Below are 19,220 nucleotides of genomic sequence, written 5' to 3'. Positions count from 1 at the left end.
TCAGAAGGCACCTGATTCAAGCGGTGTTAACGATATAACACCTCCCAGACTATGTGAGTCCAGAGCATAGCTGTAAGCCTTGACTTGAGGGAGCCTGTCACAGCCATTCTCATGACCACATTTGCCCTCACGAGCTTTAGAGCCATGCACACCTCTTTCCTCCTCAGAATTTCCAGAATGTTCTCTAGGAAGCTCTTTCTGAGAGTGATTCTGCTAAACTCATAGATTCAAAGAATCATAGGAAAAAATTTAAAAACCTCTAGGCCAGTGTTTCTCAAACTGCCAATTATAGCCCATCGGTGGGTCGTGAAATTAATATCATGGATCACAACCAGCATTTTTTAAAAATGAAATAGTACAGAAAATATCAGACTGCATTCATAGAGTAACAGCAAGCTTTGCTTCATGAAACCTTTGTTTTGGTCGTGTAGGTGTGTGAGTACTGATTTGTGAGATAAAATATGTTCCTGACTGTGGGTTGTGGTCAGAAAGATGAAGTACCTTTCCCAAGTGCACATAGTTGGCTAGAAACTGGAGTCGAGATACTTACTAGCAATAATAAATAATAAAATTTAGATACATTTTGGCCACAATTACCTGCTCCAAAGGATCAACATTTGTATAAATGGCTTTTTTGCTTGGATGATCCAGAATGGCCCGGCACCCACACAAGCAACATAGCTTGTTGACACTCACAAAATTACAGTGGCTTTCAAAGCACTGTACAAGCTGTTCTACAAAGTTCCTTTCTTCTGCCAGAGAAACAGCCCTGTCTCTCTGGCACCCACTCTGGCCCTGGAGATGGTTTGCCAGGGAAATCAACTTCCTGCATCCCAAACCGGCCTCCCTGGCACTGATGTGCTTGTCAAAGTGCAGCTTTGGGGAGCAGGAGGCAATTCTGTTGCCATGGAAACCTCTGGCCTTACCCTAAGATGAAACCTGTCATTTCAACACATCACTGGCCAGGGTCTGAAGCGCTCCTTGTAAGCAGACAATGGGTTGAATGCTTAGAGTTTGCTCATCTGTTCCTTTGGCCAGCTGTCGCAAAGTTCAGGTTGTTCACCTATAAAACAGAACTAACACTGCCTGCCCAGCCTTAGCTCAGTTCAAGGCTAGGCAGCAGAAGTACAGGGACAGATGGCGACCTGGGGTGGGCAATGCCCAGGACAGCAGTAACTGCCCCACAGTTGGGCTGTGTCTAAGCATTATACATAAATGATCTCATTCAGTGCTCACAGCAGCTCGATGGGTTAGTGCCGTTGTCTTCCCCCTTCACAGGTGAGAAGCTGAGGCCTGGAGAGGTGAGGCCATTCACCCACACAGCGGTGGCAGGTAGAGCTAGGCTTCAGGCCCAGGCCAAGCCCTGAGCCTGCCCTCTTAACTATTCCACTCTGTCCTCACCACAGGGACCTGCAGCAGCTGGATGACACCACCCAACTTCCATTGCTCTCACACTTTGCCGAAACCGTGGAAGGGCTCACCACCATCCGGGCCTTCAGGTACGAGTCCACATTCCCTCAAGGTAGGAGTGGAACAGGTGGGGCCAGGGGCACTGGCCATGAGATTCAATTCTCAGGGCTCCACTTAGGAAGGCCAAGGACACATCTCTCTCAAGTCACCTTAGGCCCCAAGGCCCAGGGGATGTCCACCAGCAGGCACAGGCCAGGTGGGCTCCCACTGTATGTTCTAGAGAGAATTCCAGCTCTGCAGACAAGCCCAGGGCCTGTGTGAACTAAGGCAGAACATGAAAACAAACAAGGCTGGGACAAGTCTTCATGTACCAATGCTAGAAAGGGCCTTAGATGGTGTGGGTCACCCTGAGCCCTTCTTTTATTAAGGAGCTCCTGTGCCAAACACGATGCTGAGTACTGTACAGTCCAATCCCGCTCATTCTGCACGGCAACCGTTGGTGCTGAGAATGATCATTTCCATTGCACAGATAAGGAAACTGAGGCACAGAGGCGTTCTATGCCCTCTCTGTGTAAGGTGCCACAAAGCCCAGACTTCAACCTGTTTGTTCATGCAACAAACATTCACTGAGCCCCAACCATGTGCTAAGCCCCATGCCAGGCACTAAAAAGATGAGTCAGATGAGCCACTGCCCTGCAGGCATTTACAGCCCAGACTTTGAGCAGGCCAGGATAAACCCATGTGACAAGTACTCTGAAAAAAACGGATTCAAGGGAAGTGGGAGCAGAGAAGAGAGGCCGTCAGGGAAGGTTTTTGTAGAGGGGGTGTCAGCAGAACTAGGACTCGAAGGACGGGTAGGAGTTCACCAGGCTGGAGGAATTCCTTAAAACTTCAGTGCCCCTGCCATGCTTTCCCCACCCTGAGTGGTGATGCGGGGGTGGACAGGAGCATCTGAAGCTGCCTGGGGAGTGGAGGGAGCTGTTGTTCCCCACTCCCCAAGAGTCCGTCTGATCTCCTGGGGCATCTCTCTTTAGTCAGGCAGGCCAGAGACCCCTGACACAGATAGTTAGGCTCTTTTCTCATCATCACCCACAGAGTGATAATGGGTTATTTTTAGGATGGCACAGCTGCACAAAGTGTGACAGTAACCATGAGACACCAAGCCCTGTGTCCAGGAGTAACTCTAGGGCACAAGGACCAGCCAAGGGCCTACAGAGACTTACATCTCCTCTCCCAACCCCTGAAATCCAGCTTCGGCCCTGGAGACACACCCAGGCCCCACTGCCCACTCCCTGGAGCACCTAGAGCCAGTGAAAATCCACCTCTTAGGGATCTTGTCTAAGTAAAGCAGAGCAGAACAAAGCTCTGCCCTGACCTTGGCGCTGCTCCCTGGACGTCCCTTGCCCCTGGACAAGCCTGTGCTGTGTCTTCCACAAAGAAGCTCCCTGGATTACAACGCTAGAGTTTCCTCCCAGCCTCCTTCTCTTCTCAAGCCTGAACTTCCCCTGTTCCTTCAATTTCCAGGTCCTGGACATTGCTGAGCCTAGCCTTTGCTCTAAGTTTTGGTGATTTCCCTCTCTAAATTGGTGTCTCAGAGGGCCCTGGAGTAGAAAGATGGTGACTCTCCTAGAGTGGGCCAGAGCCCCTGGTGTGCGGATCCCAGCCTCCTGTAACCAGCCTCAGATCAGGTCAAACCTGTGGTCCGCCAGAGCCACCGCTACCCAGTGAGGTCTTCCACACCCTACTGACAACGGTGAATGATTTTTAAATGCGAATGAAAGGCTTTTTAATCAACCCTGTACACGTTTAATGCATTGGCTTTACCCCAGCAGCCTGTTGAGAGCTATTAGAATGTATTGATTGCCCACTTGCTGCGTGCCAGGCACCGTGCTAAGTGTTGGATGTGCGTTATTACATTTTCATCCTCACAAGAGCCGCATAACATAGGTACAAGTCACCACATTCTCCAGGTGCAGAAACAAGACACAGAGAGGCTGGGTCATCAACCCAAGGTCACACGGACTGTGGGGCTGGCGCTGAGCTTGGACCCCAGGCTGGCCTGACCTTCTGGGCTTTCCTGAGAGACCTCCTTTTTTCCCAAAAGAGTCTCAAGAGCATGTAGCACTGGGCTCAGTGGTGGCCTCAGAGGTTGTTTTCATTCATGTGGGAACTATCACCATCCCCATTTCACTCATGAGAAAACTGAGTCTCAATCCTGATGTACATCCAGGAAGCTGTGATGTTCAGGCTCCAGCCTTGGTTTGCATGACTCTGAGGCTGGGGCTCTTCTCCAGTCTTCAGACACACTGTCACCCGCCTGTGGCAGAAGCTCCTGTCTCACACTTGCCCCACACCCCCCAACTCACACAGCCCTGAGCACCTCACACTCCTGTCACACGCACGCGCCCTGACGCACACACATCTTCAATGCGCACTTACTCAAACCCTTCAGACATGGTTTCACACTCGCCTCAGACACATCACCCTCCCACACATCTACACCTGTGGGTGTGCAGTAGCAGGCTCTCTCCCACATCAGAGCCCCCCTTCACTCCCTTCAGACACATGCCCTCTCTCCACCCAGAGACAATCAAGGCTGAACAAACACCTTCCATGAGTGAAAAGCAAGTGTCGAACAGGGTGCGTCTTGGGTGCCTCCGTGGCCCCTGAGCTTGGTCCTATAGAACCAATGATGATGAGACGGTTTTGCTTTCATTCCTTCCTCCACCATCATACAAGCTCTCCTCCATCTCCTCTGGGCTGGGCCTAAGTCAGCAAGGTCTGAGGGAGGTGGCCAAGGAGAGTGATGACGGCAGCCTAGGCTGCTCAGAGAGAAGAGGCAGGCCCATGCACAGTAACTCAGGGAGAACATGATGAGGACCCAAGGATGAAAAAGAAGCCTCCAGAGTTCCTGTACAGAGAGATTCCATCCATTTCAGAGGGTTGGGGGAGGTGCTGCGTATTCATCCGACAAATACGTATTAATAGTGCCAGGTGCAGGGACACATTGGTGAATACAACAGACATGGCCTCCATCTTCACGGAATTTGCAGTCTGTTGAGGGAGATGATTATAAATGGCCAGAGAAATGCATGTATAAGCAGAGACTGTGGAGCAAACAGGTTGCAGAGAATAATAGGGGAAACCTACTTTAAAGTAAGGTAGTGGCCAAGAAGGGTCTCTCTGAGGAGGCAGCATTTAAGGTAAGGCCTGAAGGTTGAGTTGAGCAAACGTTATGAAGAGCAAGGATGAAAGCCTTCCAGGCAAAGGAAACAGTGTGTGCAAAGGCCCTGGGGTATGGAAGGCTTTAGTATTGTCACAGAGTTTTTAAAAGGCTGAATGGCTGCAGCATAGCGTGTGGGGGTGTTGGTGGCTGGAATCAGGTTGGCAGGAGGGGGCTCTTCATCCTACCAGCAGCAGGAGAACCTTAGTATTCTTTTTTTTTTTTTCTTTTTGGCAGAGTCTCACTCTGTCACCCAGGCTGGAGTGTGGAATGGTGCAATCTCAGCTCACTGCAACCTCCACCTCCTGGCTTTGATTCTCCACCTCAGCCTCTGGAGTAGCTGGGATGCACACCACTGCATCCAGTTAATTTTTGTATTATTAAGAGACAGCGTTTTACTGTGTTGGCCAGACTGGTCTTGAACTCCTGACCTCAGGTGATCCACCTGCCTCAGCCTCCCAAAGTGCTGGGATTACAGGGGTGAACCACGGCGCCCAGCTGGAGGTCATTAATATTCTAAGCAGGGGAGAGAGAGGACACAGTCTTCGATTTAGATAGATTAAGCCAGCCACTGTGTGGAGCGTGGACTCTAAGGAGACAGCAGATAGATGTGTTCAGGAAGCTGATGCAGTGGCCCAGGTGAGAGCTTGTGGTGGGCGGGAAGCAGGATAGACAGGGAGGGAGTCAAGGACTCGTTTGGAGATGGACATAAGAGGACTTGCCAAGGGGCTGAATGTGAATCCAGGTGACTACTGAGTGAGAAACTGGGTAAAGGGAGCTGCCCTTTATTACAATGGGAGAGACCTAGAGAGAATGGGTCTTGGGGTGAAAACAAGAGTTTGGAGGAGGTGGGACTCTGGACAGGTTTGCATAAGCAGAAAGAGCAGGGCAGACATTACAGAGAGGGATAGCGTACATGAGGTGGCCGCGGTGGCGGGTCTGGGGACTGGAGAGGCCCAGGTGGCTCCCTCTGCATGTAGGGAGACTCCTAGGAGCTATATGGACCCACACTGTTCCCTCAGGACCTCCTCATCCGCCCTCTAGGTATGAGGCCCGGTTTCAGCAGAAGCTTCTGGAATACACAGACTCCAACAACATTGCTTCCCTCTTCCTCACGGCTGCCAACAGATGGCTGGAAGTCCGAATGGCAAGTGTTATCTACCTCTACCCTGGCCCCTGCAGAGGGGCTTCTGATAGAGCACACAAGGACCTGGGGGTGAAAGAGGAGACAGGATACCAGATGGCATGGACACCAAGCCTCCCTGTTTTCCCCAGCCCTGGTGGTCCTCTAGGGTCTAGCCTGCACTTCTTTTTCCCATGTCACTGCCTAGAGGCTTGTGTATCTGAGGTGTGTGCCAGTGGCTAGAATAGTTGTGGTGAATGTGTATCTTCAGTGGGTCACATGACATGCACGTTGTGTGTGCTGAGGCATGCGTGTTAAAGGGTGTGCAGGTTCGGGGGGATAGGGGAGCATGAGCTTGTGGGACATGTTGGCTCCTGGGACCCCAGCCTTTGCAGGCCTCATGTGTGTGTGATGATGTGTGTGTGAATTGCAGGGCTGGGATGGTCTGTGCCCCAAAAGGGAGTGAGGTGGAACAGGGGTCTGTGGCCCCAACCCCCGAGCACCCAGGCCAGCTCCTCTCCCTCCGCAGGAGTACATCGGTGCATGTGTGGTACTCATTGCGGCCGTGACCTCCATCTCCAACTCCCTGCACAGGGAGCTCTCTGCTGGCCTGGTGGGCCTGGGCCTCACCTACGCCCTAATGGTGAGTGGCAGTGGGCTAGGGCAGAGGAGGGGTCAGATGCCAGCACTCCCAGAGCACCTTCCCCACTGGGAACATGAGACACCCTCAGGCCTTACCCCAAGCTCATTGGCATTTGATGCCAGGGGGACGGTGTGGGCAGGAAGGCTGATCGGCAGGCCCCAGAGCCCAGGCCTCAGACACGCGGAGGGTGGGGAGCCACATGACTGACCCTCCCCGTGCCTCCATGGGGGGCTGCTCTGAGCAGGCAGCCAATGACAGCAAGGGAATCTGGGGCCCTGGCCCCTCTCCAGCCTTAAGAAGAGCCATCCTGGTGGTGAGGACAGAACTAAGCGGCCACAGAGTATGCGCCACTGGTTTGCTCCCCACAGGTCTCCAACTACCTCAACTGGATGGTGAGGAATCTGGCAGACATGGAGCTCCAGCTGGGGGCCGTGAAGCGTATCCATGGGCTCCTGAAAACCGAGGCAGAGAGCTACGAGGGGCTCCTGGGTGAGGGGCGCAGGGAGAGGGGCGGGGAAGAGTGCGAGGAGGAGTGTGTCTGGGTTGGGGCCACGAGGGGCCTGGGGATGGGTTGGCACTCTCAGATACTAGCTATGGCCCATGCCTGGTGGCTGAGCCCAGCCCGGCCCCCAGCACCATCGCTGATCCCGAAGAACTGGCCAGACCAAGGGAAGATCCAGATCCAGAACCTGAGCGTGCGCTACGACAGCTCCCTGAAACCAGTGCTAAAGCACGTCAACGCCCTCATCTCCCCGGGACAGAAGGTCAGCATGCAGCCCCAACCCGATGCTGCAGGACAGGCGTGAGCAGGGGGTGGGGCACGCCCGGAGCTGGACGGCCTTGCAGAGTCACCTCGTGGCCCTCCAGGGCCCAAGGCCTCTCACTATTCAGACATCGCAGTCTCTGGCCCTGGGCTCATGGGGGGTTCAGCCCACCTTTCCTCTCCCTCTCTCCTCTTCTCCCACTGCTGTCCTCACTCATCCACCAAGGAGACGGACATTCTGGACTCCCCCAGCTCACAGGGGCTTCGTTGGGGCCTCCCTCTCTGCAAATGGTCAAGGGCTTTCTCTGCCACCAATCTTCAGAGCAGGAGCCTCGGGGCAGACAGCGAGGCCACCCTTGTACCGGGGGGAGAGCCCCTGCCTATTGCCCTGGCCCAGTGCTCCTCTCATCTTCCGCTCTGTCTCTGCCTTTGTCTCCCTTTGCTGTGGCTGTCCATGTCATTCTCTGACCTTGGGATGTGCCTCTTTCCCTGCCTCTCTTATCCTTCTGTGTCACTGTCTCTGTCTCTGTATTGTAATTTCTGTTGGCACCCAAGGGCCAGGAAGCAATGGGACCGGAGGTGGCTCCAGTATGAGGTGGGGCACACAGACACATCCCTGCATACCACTCTCAGCTGCCCCCATATTCTCCTGCCACACCCACACGCATAGAGATACACCAGTGCCCCCAGCTCTCCTGCAGCCAAATACTTGGCACACCCAGGCCCACACCAAGGCCCAGGCAAATGGACATCCATGCCTGCACTTGCGTGCTGGTCCCTGTGTGAGCCCTCTCTGAACCCACTGCAGGAAACAAGCCCAAACCTGTGGTGTCCAAAGAGAAGCTGGTCAGAAAACCAGGCCAAGAAGAAACCCTGTGACCTCCCACACCTGCACGCACACCCAGAGCTAGCACCAGAGGCTACTCCCAGCAGCCCCAGAGCCACAGCGGCGATGCCTGCTCCTCTCTTTCCAGATCGGGATCTGCGGCCGCACAGGCAGTGGGAAGTCCTCCTTCTCTCTTGCCTTCTTCCGCATGGTGGACACATTTGAAGGTGAGTTGTAAGGCGAACACCCCATGTGTACTCCAGCCACCAGATGAGGCCTCAGCCCTGGCATGTGGTCAGACATCACAGGAGGCCCCGCAGTCACCGCCTTCCCCTGCACCCTCATTCGGACCCATACAGGGCGCATCATCATTGATGGCATTGACATAGCCAAACTGCCGCTGCACACCCTGCGCTCACGCCTCTCCATCATCCTGCAGGACCCTGTTCTCTTCAGCGGCACCATCCGGTGAGCCCCACCACCCCTCAGGCCCACCCAGCCCAGGCCAGCTCAGTTCTATTAGACCTGGAGCACAAAAAGGTGGGGGCTGGGGGAGACCAGGATCCAGAGGCGTTTCCTGCTCATGCTCTTCTCCAGCCCATCAGGCCCAGGCAGGCTCTGGGAGGGGATCCCCCACCCATGGGTCTAAGATGCTGTCCCCAACCCAGTGTCACCACCTTGGTGCTTCTCCCAGCTGGGCCTCCAACTCAGTTCGTTCTCATTCACTGCCCTCTTTGCCCCCTGGGGATGCATGCAGGACCCTGCTCCCCCCCTACTGGGGCTTTCTGTGCCACCTCCAGATTTAACCTGGACCCGGAGAGAAAGTGCTCAGACAGCACGCTGTGGGAAGCCCTGGAAATAGCCCAGCTGAAGCTGGTGGTGAAGGCACTGCCAGGAGGCCTCGGTAACTACTCCTGGCTGAGCAGCCGGGTTGGTTGGGCATTCAAGGACCCTGTGAGGATGGGAGACAGAAGCCCATGTCTCAGGTTTGCCCAATGTTTGGAGTCTGAAGCCCACGAGGACCATTTAGTCCTACTTCTTACTATACAGGGGCCCAGAGAGGTCAGGTGTCTTGTCTTAGGTCATACAACTGGTCAGTTCAGGGTCTAGCCCCTTCTGCAAGAAACAGTGGGGACAGTCAGGGATCCTTGTGAGACAGAGATTGCAAGTCCCCCATACCATGGGGACATCTTGAGCCCTGCCCTGCCCAATCCATCTGCCTGCCCAGTTCTGCCCTAGGGGAGGAGAAGATGAACTGGGCAATCATAGACACAGGCCACTCCTCAAGGCCACTGGTGATTAGCAAAGCGTTAGTATATTTGCTACAGCTCCTGGAGCACTGGGGGTGACCAAGCCTTGGTTCCAATGAATCACCCTACCAAGGCCCACACTACATACAAACTCAGTGCACCACTCAATGTGCACGCCACTCCCAGAACTGCCCTGGCCCACAGCAGCACAAACCTCCAGGGTGCCTTTCTGGTTGCAGTCCCCGCAGATGGCCTCCACAGTGTTGTGGCAGGTGCATCAGCCCTGCACATGCCTGTGCTCTTGGACACACACCCACCTATTTGCCCCATACACACATTTTCCAATAGCCCCCCAAGCCATCCCATCTGCTCAACTCACAGCACAGGATTGACTCAGCCCTACTTCATCTCCCTGGGCTGTTTTCAGATGCCATCATCACAGAAGGTGGGGAGAATTTCAGCCAGGGCCAGAGGCAGCTGTTCTGCCTGGCTCGGGCCTTCGTGAGGAAGACCAGCATCTTCATCATGGACGAGGCCACAGCTTCCATCGACATGGCCACGGTCGGTCCTGGGCATCTCCATGGGACAGTGGGGTGCTAGGGAGGAATTTGCACCAAGTAGTACTGAGGCTCAAGTTGCCTTTAACACCAAAGGCTATGTGTGGCAGAAAAGGAAAAGGACTGGGGAGACCCTGACTCTGTCTAGTCTTAGGGAATGTTCACACACACACATGCACACAAAAACACATGTAACTATGCAAACACATAGGCTGCACACAGACCCACACAGACTTCACACTGTCACCTATCACAACAGCACACGCACAGCCACAGCCGCAACCCACTTACACACACAGAGCTGAGTTCCCAACAGGCTGAGTCCAGTCCCTGAGTGTTGGGAACCTGGTCAGTCCTGTGGGGTGGGGGTGGGGACTGGGATTGGAGTCAGATGGGAGCTGAGCCACAAACCTGGGCTCCACATCCCCCAAGCCAGGCCAGACCCCATCCACTGGGCAGGTGAGCCAACAGCTGCTGCCCCCACTTGGCAGGAAAACATCCTCCAAAAGGTGGTGATGACAGCCTTCGCAGACCGCACTGTGGTCACCATCGCGGTAAGGGGCCCATTGATGGGGTACAGAGGGGCACCCTGGGACAGGACTGGCCTCTTGGGGCTGTCATCAGTCTGCAGCCCCTGGGCTTGTCTGGTCCCAGTAATCAAGAAAGGACCCTGAAGCAGGCAGTTCAGGGCAAGGGGTCTGGAAGGCATTCAGGGAGCCTGGGCTGCAGGATTTGGGGTAGGGGGATTTGCCCCTGTACTTCCCTCAGTTGCCTTTAACTCTCCTTCTCCAGGTTCCAAGATCTGACCCTGTTTCCAGGCCTCGTACATTAGGCTGGGGTTACTTCTCCGTAGGATGTGGGGGAGGGGTTGGGGGTGGTCTCTGAGCCTTGAAACCTGGAGTTGGGGCAGAGCTGGGACTTAGGAGAGAAGCGTGGCATTAACGGATGGAGGGCTTGGAGTCACATCCACCCAGGAAAGTGCAGTCCTCACAGAGACAGGACATTCTGGTCACATGCCTCTTCCTCCAAGCTGCAGGAGGGCCGCCCTGAGCTCCTTCCCCTCTCACCCCCTCCTGCCCCACCAGCATCGTGTGCACACCATCCTAAGTGCAGACCTGGTGATCGTCCTGAAGCGGGGCGCCATCCTTGAATTCGACAAGCCAGAGAAGCTGCTTAGCCGAAAGGACAGTGTCTTTGCCTCCTTCGTCCATGCAGACAAGTGACCTGCCAGAGCCCAAGTGCCGTCCCACACCCACACCCTGCCCACACCCCTGCTGGGGTTTTCTAACTGTAAATTACTTGTAAATAAAGAGATTTGATTATTTCCTACTAGAGGCCCTGAGTCTGATGGGGAGGGGCTGGCACTGGATGGTGGGTTCAGTGGAGCCAGCCTGGCTTTGGCATCAGGTAGGCCTGTAGAAGCTGTGTGAGCGTGGGCAAGAGCCTGCCTCCTTACCTGTGAAATGAGGGCTCTTACTCAGCCCAGCTGCCACAACAATATATCACAGACTGGGTGGCTTTAACAACAGACATGTTTTTCTCACAGTTCTGGAGGCTGAAGCCCAGGATCAAGGTGTTGGCAGCTTTCGTTTCTCCTGAGGCCTGTCTCCTTGGCTTGCAGAGGGCCACCTTCTGGCTGTATCCTCACATGGCCTTTGCTCTATGCACATGCATCCCTGCTCTCTCTCTCTCTCTCTCTTAAAAGGACTCCAGTCATATTGGATTAGGGCCCCACCTCTATGACCTCATTAAACCTTAATTATCTCCTCACAGGCCCTATTTCCAAATACAGTTACATTGTAGGGTCAAGCTTTAACCTATGAATTTGGCGGGACACAATTATGTCCATGGCAAGGGTGATAGCATTTCTGCAATGAACTTACCAGATAAAGTAACAGATCTTCATAGAGCTTGGTCTCCCTTCATCTTGCTTTCATTCTTGAATTAAACTTGAATTAAAATCTGGATTAACACTATTTCAATTGCAAATGACAGGAACCCAATTCAGAGTAACCCAAGCAGAAACTGAATTTACAGCAGTATGTGACTGACAAGGCTAAAAGGTATATTACTTCAAACATGGCTGGATCCAGGTGTTTGACATCCATCCGGGATATGTCTTCCTTTCTGGGTTCCGTTTTCCTCTCCCTCCCTTATGACAGATGGCCCCTAGCAGCTCTAGCTTACATCCTGCTCCAGAGCAATCGAAGAGGCAAAAGAGATAGTCCTTGCCAATAGTTCTGGCAAAAGCTTGGGAGAAAATCTCAGTAGATCAATGTGGGTCACACTCCCATCCCCACCCCACTGTGATCAGAGGTGTGGCCTACACTGGCTGGCTAGGCCTGGATCATGTCTCTGTCTCCATCCCCCAAGCAGGGGCATTCAGAAGTGGTGGTCCTTAAGAGGGAAAGCACAGTGCATGAACCACAGGTCAGCCAGGTGACATCTAGGAGACACTAGAGCCCAGACACCAGGAAGACTAAAACGGCAGCTGTCCTGACTTCCTCTGCATCACGAAACAAAACTGCACATCTGCCTTCGCCCAAGAAATGGCAGGTGCTCATTTACATCTCATGCTATGATCATTTGCATGTCATCTGCAGTACTGGCTGCACCAAGCCCTGGGGTGCAGACCTAAGAGTCTTGAACCTGCATCCTCTTGGCTGCAAGGAGATCATAAACATGCAACATAAGAAAAGCCCACCAGTTATTGGAGGTGGGTCCAGTGCAGAGCCCTGTGGCTGGTCCAGGAGCCAGAGAAGCTCAGAAAGGAAGAGCTCTGTAAAGCCTGGCAGGCTGCCTGGAAATGACAGAATTTGAGTTAAACATGGGAGGGATAGGGATTGGATAGAAAGTCAGAGAAAGTGTTGGGGTGGCAGGTAGGGGCAACTAAGTAGTGATGGTGAAAGTGTGGTAAGACTGTTGGTTGATCAGGGAGGTGGGAGAGAGATGAGGGCAGTAGCGAGGGCATCATATCAGGGAGCCCTGAATGCCAGTTCAAGGAGTTGGGGGTATGCCCATGGACAAAAAGGGAGAAAGGTTTCAAGCAAGAAAGGGACCTGACAAGTGCAGTATTTAGTGGAGATGACTATGAGCCAATGCAGGATGGAGAAAAAGGGGAGGCTGAGCCCTTCAGGTAGGGGACTCGTGCTCTCAGAATAGTGGAGCAGTGGGGAGGCGAGGCTTCAGGGCAGCACCGTGAGGCAGAACCCAGCCTTTCTAGCTCTGAGATTTCCCCAGGGGCCCAGCAGCTTCCCCACTGTGAGATCTCACAGGAGCAGAACTGGAGAGCAGAAAGAGGACTCCACATGCCTACCACTACTCCAAAGCCTCCCCGTCCCAACTGATTGAAGGGAAGTAGCAGGGACAGGGCTTGGCCCACAGTGAAGTGTTGTAGGGATGCCCAAGGTCATCCTGGCCCCAATCCCTCTATAACATCCCTCATGGCCCACCAGCCTTGACTTGGGTACCCCACAGATGTGGCTCATCTCTGCTTATTGTTATTAGAACTGACTCTTATATACGTGAAAACAAAGCTTGCCTCTGTTCCACTTAGTGTCCTGGCTCTTCCCTTTGGGCCACGAAAAACTACTAGTTCATCCTCCTTCAAGGCCAAGTGTTTCTGCAACGGTGCCCAAACGCCTGGGGGGCTCTCCTTTTCTGATGGCTGGACAGCTGCAGTTGCCTCAGAGATTCTCCATGTAACCCTGTCTCCTTAAGCTTCCCACTCTGCTCATCTCATTTTACCCGCCCCTTCCTAGACACTGCATCTCTGTTAATATAACCCATGATCACACTCACCCTTTGTAGCAGTGTTCGCTCTGCCTGTAGGTGGGTAGTGAGAGAAAGGAAGATCCAGCATAAATGCATCCTCTGCCCCACTGTGGCTCCCAGCCACACTGCCCTTTCCAGCCCCTGCCTCAAGCCCCCACTCCAACAAAATGGCCACAGATGGTCAGGGGTTTCTCCATAAGGATCTGAGCCACAGAGATGGGTAAGGCGTTACTGTTCCAAAACAGAGATTTAACCGGCTTTCCCTCCCAGCTGAGAACCGGGGTCCATGCCACAGAGCAACCTCAGGCTGATGCCTGACCAGAAACACCACCATGCCTGAATCAAAAGCCTGGGTCCCCCAGTGCCTGAGGCAGCCCTAACACACTACTCAGGCCTAAATACTACCCTTGATCTAAGGTGGAAGAAGTCAGGTGACAGATGTGAGAAAATGTAAAGGAAGTGCCCTCTGCTCAAACCTTCTTTAAAGTAGGGCCGGAATGGTTGAGAAGATGGAGTGGCCCAGGCTGCCCCACAGCAGTAGCAGGTGTTAAACTGTGTTCCTCTCCTGCACCTGCTGAGGCCCTGTTTTGTTGTTTTTTTTTTAATGGGAAGGAGTCCGAGCTTCCATCAGATTGCCTAAGGATTCAAGACTAAGATTAAGAGCACCCCTAAAGAGAAGACGCTGTGAATTGAGAAGTCCTCGGGCCACCTAATTTCCCCCAGCCCCGGGACTGATGGAGCTGCCTCTCAGCGCCTCCTTCCCCGGGAACCAGCAAACCCAGCGCTGCCGAGAGGCGGATGATTGACCCAAATACGCATAGAGATACTGGGGGAGGGGAGACACGGCGACACGGTGGCGGCCCCAGACTGGAAGGGCGGGTCACAGATCCCTCCCCACCCCCCACTCTCATAGAGCGCGGGCAGGAGGAGCCTCTGGATCCCGCGTAGCGGACAAACCCCGAAGGCCAGGTTGTGAGTCCCAGGGAGGGAGGTGGAGGGTGGGGGCGGGGCTTGCTCCGGCCCGCCCCCTCCGCGCCGGAGCAGCTTGGGCGCCCCCTGGCGGTCCCCAGCCCCCGCTCCGCTCCTCGTGCGCCCCCCTCCCGCCGTCCTCGACCCCAGCCTGGCCCAGAGACCAGGTCGGTCTCCGCGGACTGACAAACGGACGGAAGGGAGGACGGCCAGCCGCGAGCGCCCGGACGGCAGGAGGGGGCGGGCAGGCGACTGCCGCGGCGTGAGGAGCAGGAGCAGGTGCAGCAGCGGCGACGGGCGGGGCCGGGACCAGGCGCGGAGCCGGGGCCGTGGCGCGGGCAGGCGCGCGGGCCAGCGGGCTGTGGGGACCGGGAGGCCGCGGCTCGGAGTCAGCCTGGCCGGGTCGCACGCGGGGCCGGCGACCCGGAGTTGAGCCTGGTTGGGTGGTGACTCCGGAGAACGCAGGATCCCAAGGAGACAGAGAGGACGAAAGCTGGAGGGAGATCCGGAGAGCTGCGGGGGCGCTCCGGGAGGGGTGGGGTAGGACTTAGGGGGCGCACCTGGAGGGGAGACGGGGCGGGGTGGCCACGACCTGAGCTGAAGCCTGGGATCCCGGGGTCTAGGCGGGTGAGGCGGGAGACCCGTGGGGTGGGGGTGAGGTCCGGTTAGTGGGAGAGATCTGGAGGTGTTAAGTTCTGATCTGGGCTGAGAAGGCAGGCTGGGCGCGGAGAAGGGCTCTCAGAGGGAGGCCCAGGGGTGGTCAGCTGGTGGGGGGAGCTGGGCGGGGACCCAGGTCCAGGTGGAGAGCCGGCTGGGTTGGGGGCTCCCTAAGCGGCAGGCAGTCGGGCTCAAGGATGAGGCTGGTATTAAGAAGTGAAGCGGGACCCAGGTGGAAGTGAGGCAGAATCTGGTGGGGAGGCATCTCAGAAGTGAGGCCAGCACAGGCTGAGCGCGGCCTCAGGTTGAGAGGGAGCCCACGGAGAGAACGCCGCAGTGAGGCCCTAGGCCACGTCAGAGGGGTGCCTCCGATGGGGGAAGCCTCTCCCTGGGGGTCACCAGAGCCATGCTGTCCCGCAAGGGCATCATCCCCGAGGAGTACGTGCTGACACGCCTGGCAGAGGACCCTGCCGAGCCCAGGTACCGCGCCCGGGAGCGGAGGGCCCGCTTTGTGTCCAAGAAAGGCAACTGCAACGTGGCCCACAAGAACATCCGGGAGCAGGGCCGCTTCCTGCAGGATGTGTTCACCACGCTAGTGGACCTCAAGTGGCCACACACGCTGCTCATCTTCACCATGTCCTTCCTGTGCAGCTGGCTACTCTTCGCTATGGCCTGGTGGCTCATCGCCTTCGCCCACGGCGACCTGGCCCCCAGCGAGGGCACTGCGGAGCCCTGCGTCACCAGCATCCACTCCTTTTCATCTGCCTTCCTTTTCTCCATTGAGGTCCAAGTGACTATTGGCTTTGGCGGGCGCATGGTGACTGAGGAGTGCCCGCTGGCCATCCTGATCCTCATCGTGCAGAACATCGTGGGTCTCATGATCAACGCCATCATGCTGGGCTGCATTTTCATGAAGACTGCCCAGGCCCACCGCAGGGCCGAGACCCTCATCTTCAGCAAGCACGCGGTGATCGCCCTGCGCCACGGCCGCCTCTGCTTCATGCTGCGCGTGGGCGACCTCCGCAAGAGCATGATCATCAGCGCCACCATCCACATGCAGGTGGTCCGCAAGACCACCAGCCCCGAGGGTGAGGTGGTGCCCCTCCACCAGGTGGACATCCCCATGGAGAACGGCGTGGGTGGCAACAGCATCTTCCTGGTGGCCCCGCTGATCATCTACCATGTCATCGATGCCAACAGCCCGCTCTACGACCTGGCGCCCAGCGACCTGCACCACCACCAGGACCTCGAGATTATCGTCATCCTGGAAGGTGTGGTGGAAACCACTGGCATCACCACCCAGGCCCGCACCTCCTACCTGGCTGATGAGATCCTGTGGGGCCAGCGTTTTGTCCCCATCGTAGCTGAGGAGGACGGACGCTACTCTGTGGACTACTCCAAGTTTGGCAACACTATCAAAGTGCCCACACCACTCTGCACGGCCCGCCAGCTTGATGAGGACCACAGCCTACTGGAAGCTCTGACCCTCGCCTCAGCCCGCGGACCCCTGCGCAAGCGCAGCCTGGCCATGGCCAAGGCCAAGCCCAAGTTCAGCATCTCTCCGGATTCCCTGTCCTGAGCCATGGTCTCTCGGGCCCTCCCCCCACACACACACGCGTGTGTGCACACGGACGGTGTGGTATGGTATGTAGCCCAGCCAGGGCCTGGTCTGAGGCTGCGCTGTCCTCAGCTCAGCCTCCCCCTGCTGCTCGTCCAGGGTGTTACAAGGCACTTGTCACTACGCTATTTCTGGCCTTAGCAGGAACCTGTGCTGGGTTATTTTTGTCTCTGCTCCTCCCAGCCGGATTCAGGACTGGCTTACCCCTCTCCCCCGCCCAAGGCTGCAGAGGCTGTGGGAGGTGCTGGGCCCTAAAGCTGGGTGTCCAGCCAGCCCTGGGTCCCCATGATCAACCAGCCACACACTGGGCAGGTGGCTGGGGAAGGACAATCCCCTGAGGGCTGCTGTTTTGCTTCTGTGGCTCCAAGAAATGCTTGTGGTCAGGCCCCAGCTCTCCTTGGTCCCTGAAAAAGCACCAGGCAAAGGGCTGGGGCTGGCCAGCAGGGGAGGACAGTTGATGAGAGAGCGTGTTCCAGCTGAAGGGTTGGAGCTGTGGAGTCTGCACCGACAGGGACAGGCTGCGGCTGACAGGGGTGCCCTCCAAGGGCCAGTTTCAGGGCTGGAAGGGGAGGCAGCAGGGGAAGGTGACTTGAGGAGGCTCGGCTTTGCGGAGCCCTGCTCAGGCACAGGGAGGCGGAGATGCGCAGTGCCCCTGCCTTTTGCCACATCGGCCTCCTGCGCTGAGTGCTCCATGGGCTGGGGCTGCTGCCCCTGCCTACTTCCTGCCTGTGCCCAGAGGCTGAGGACGGCGGGGGTCTTGTGCCCACCATACACAATGGGCCTCAGACCCAACTCCGGTCCTGGCTCCACAGCAGTGGCTGCCACTCACTCTGTCCAGAGAGTGGCTTGGGGTTGGGTGTCTTTGGGTTGCTGGAAAAGGTGTTGGAAGGTTCAGGATGGTGGGAGGGAGTGAGTCCCTGAGGTTCTGACAGGTTTGACCCGAGCCTGGACCCTTGCAGCAGTGCTGTGCGAACTTGCCTAGAACTCTGCCTTCTCCATTGTCAATAAAGCCTCCCCCTCATGACCTAAACTCTGGGCTGTTCTTGCTGGGGAGGCAGCAAGCATGCTGGTGGGAAGGGAGGCCGGGGCTGGCAGCTGCCACCCCCCTCAAGAGACACCATAGACCCTAGCAGGGAGGCGGGGGAGGAGTGGGAAGTTGGCATCTCTTCCCCCAGCTCAGGGGGACTTTCCCCCTCCGGCCTCAGGTGGCCCTGCCCTGTCAGCCTGTCTGGCCAACTCAGCCTTTGGGCACCCACCCGGCTCTGCAGCAATGGGCTCTGTCTCTATCCCAGGGACCTGCTGGAAGGCTGGAGTGCCCAGGGAGAGGGGTATTATAGGCATTAATGTAGTCATTGGAGTACTAACTTTCAAGCCAACTGCCTGGGTTCAAATCCTGGCTCTAGCTATATGACTTTTGTCAGTAATTTAATCTCTCTGTGTCTCAGTTGCCTCATCTATAACATGGATGCTAATAGTACCTACCTCATAGAATTGTTTTGGGAGTAAATGAAAAATATGTAAAATGCTTAAGTGCCTGGTCTACAGTAAGTGCTCAATAAATGTTAACTATTGTAATTGCTGCTGAATCAGCTACATGATGAGAAAACTGGCCAAACAAGCGTTAAAGAGAGACGGTGCTTTTATTTTGCCCTTGGTCATGTTTCTTTGCAGGGTCTTTCTTTCCCCATGGTGCCCCCTCCCAGCTGAGACCATGATTTTAGGGGCTGTGGCAATGCCTATGACCTGATCTTGTGTCCATCTCACCCACTGCAGTCCATCTGCCACACAGCCTCCAGGGTGGCCTTAGAAGGGTGGGTCATCCCCCACCCCCACCATGAAATAACTTCAGTAGTTCCCCATCACCTCTGGGTCAGGTCTAGCCTCTTAGCCAGCCATTTCAGGCTGTGACTGCCTCTCTGGCCTTATGGTCCACTGTTTTCTTGCCAAAAGTCTGGACTCGCCCACCCACTTCCTTGGCTACCTCACTGTCCTATCCCTCCTGGCACGTAATGTTGAGCCTCCTACCTCTTAGCCTTTGCTTGTGTTATTCCCTTGGCCTGGACCTCCCAGGCCTCATCTCCGTCTGTTGAAATCCATAAAAATCCAGGCTGAATGATGCCTCCTCCAAACCTTCTCTGATTTCTCTGGAAAGTGTAGGTCCCTTCCCTCCCCTGCACTATGGGCATTCTCCCTTTGCCTGCGTTTAGGGGTCTGCCTCCCCATCCCAAAGTCCATGGCTCCCTGAGGTCAGGGACTGTGATTCAGCACTGCGGCTGGCTTACACTGCGTAGGTGCTATGTGAATGAACAAATGAATGAATGGATGACGCATGGATGGCATACAGGACAAAAATCCAGGGTTATTGCTACAGTGTGAGGCCTGCAGACAGGGCATCAGTGAGGGTCTG

General features: G+C 55.7%; 2 protein-coding genes and 1 long non-coding RNA gene across 15 annotated transcripts in view; all 3 read left to right on the top strand.

Moving 5' to 3' along the window:
* The window catches only part of ABCC8 (ATP binding cassette subfamily C member 8), an 83,800-nt gene extending 72,676 nt beyond the window's left edge, over window positions 1-11,124 (top strand). For 7 of the 13 annotated variants that reach the window (XM_032240860.1, XM_032240865.1, XM_032240863.1 and 4 more), the window contains 10 exons: window positions 1,407-1,499; window positions 5,678-5,780; window positions 6,286-6,399; window positions 6,768-7,163; window positions 8,137-8,215; window positions 8,348-8,456; window positions 8,789-8,892; window positions 9,666-9,799; window positions 10,287-10,349; window positions 10,881-11,124. In XM_032240860.1, the coding sequence (XP_032096751.1) occupies window positions 1,407-1,499; window positions 5,678-5,780; window positions 6,286-6,399; window positions 6,768-7,163; window positions 8,137-8,215; window positions 8,348-8,456; window positions 8,789-8,892; window positions 9,666-9,799; window positions 10,287-10,349; window positions 10,881-11,018 (1,333 nt within the window). In that variant the 3' untranslated portion in view covers window positions 11,019-11,124. Of the gene's footprint in view, window positions 1-1,406; window positions 1,500-5,677; window positions 5,781-6,285; window positions 6,400-6,767; window positions 7,164-8,136; window positions 8,216-8,347; window positions 8,457-8,788; window positions 8,893-9,665; window positions 9,800-10,231; window positions 10,350-10,880 lie in introns of all 13 variants that reach the window. The other 6 variants (XM_032240870.1, XM_032240868.1, XM_032240869.1 and 3 more) reach the window with 3 other exon arrangements.
* A 3,156-nt stretch (window positions 11,125-14,280) lies between these two features.
* LOC116525180 overlaps window positions 14,281-19,220 on the top strand; it is a 21,444-nt gene continuing 16,504 nt past the window's right edge. Inside the window, exon 1 of the long non-coding RNA XR_004257609.1 lies at window positions 14,281-14,817. This is a non-coding gene — a long non-coding RNA (uncharacterized LOC116525180). The remainder of the gene's footprint in view (window positions 14,818-19,220) is intronic.
* On the top strand, window positions 14,839-18,432 carry KCNJ11 (potassium inwardly rectifying channel subfamily J member 11). The gene has a single exon (XM_032240872.1). The coding sequence runs from the start codon at window positions 15,602-15,604 to the stop codon at window positions 16,772-16,774; it is 1,173 nt and encodes a 390-aa protein (XP_032096763.1). The 5' UTR covers window positions 14,839-15,601; the 3' UTR covers window positions 16,775-18,432.

Source organism: Sapajus apella, unplaced genomic scaffold, assembly GCF_009761245.1.
Source record: "Sapajus apella isolate SASKATOON/1434 unplaced genomic scaffold, GSC_monkey_1.0 scaffold47, whole genome shotgun sequence".
Taxonomy (NCBI): Eukaryota; Metazoa; Chordata; class Mammalia; order Primates; family Cebidae; genus Sapajus; species Sapajus apella.
This window is presented reverse-complemented; position numbering and strand designations above follow the sequence as displayed.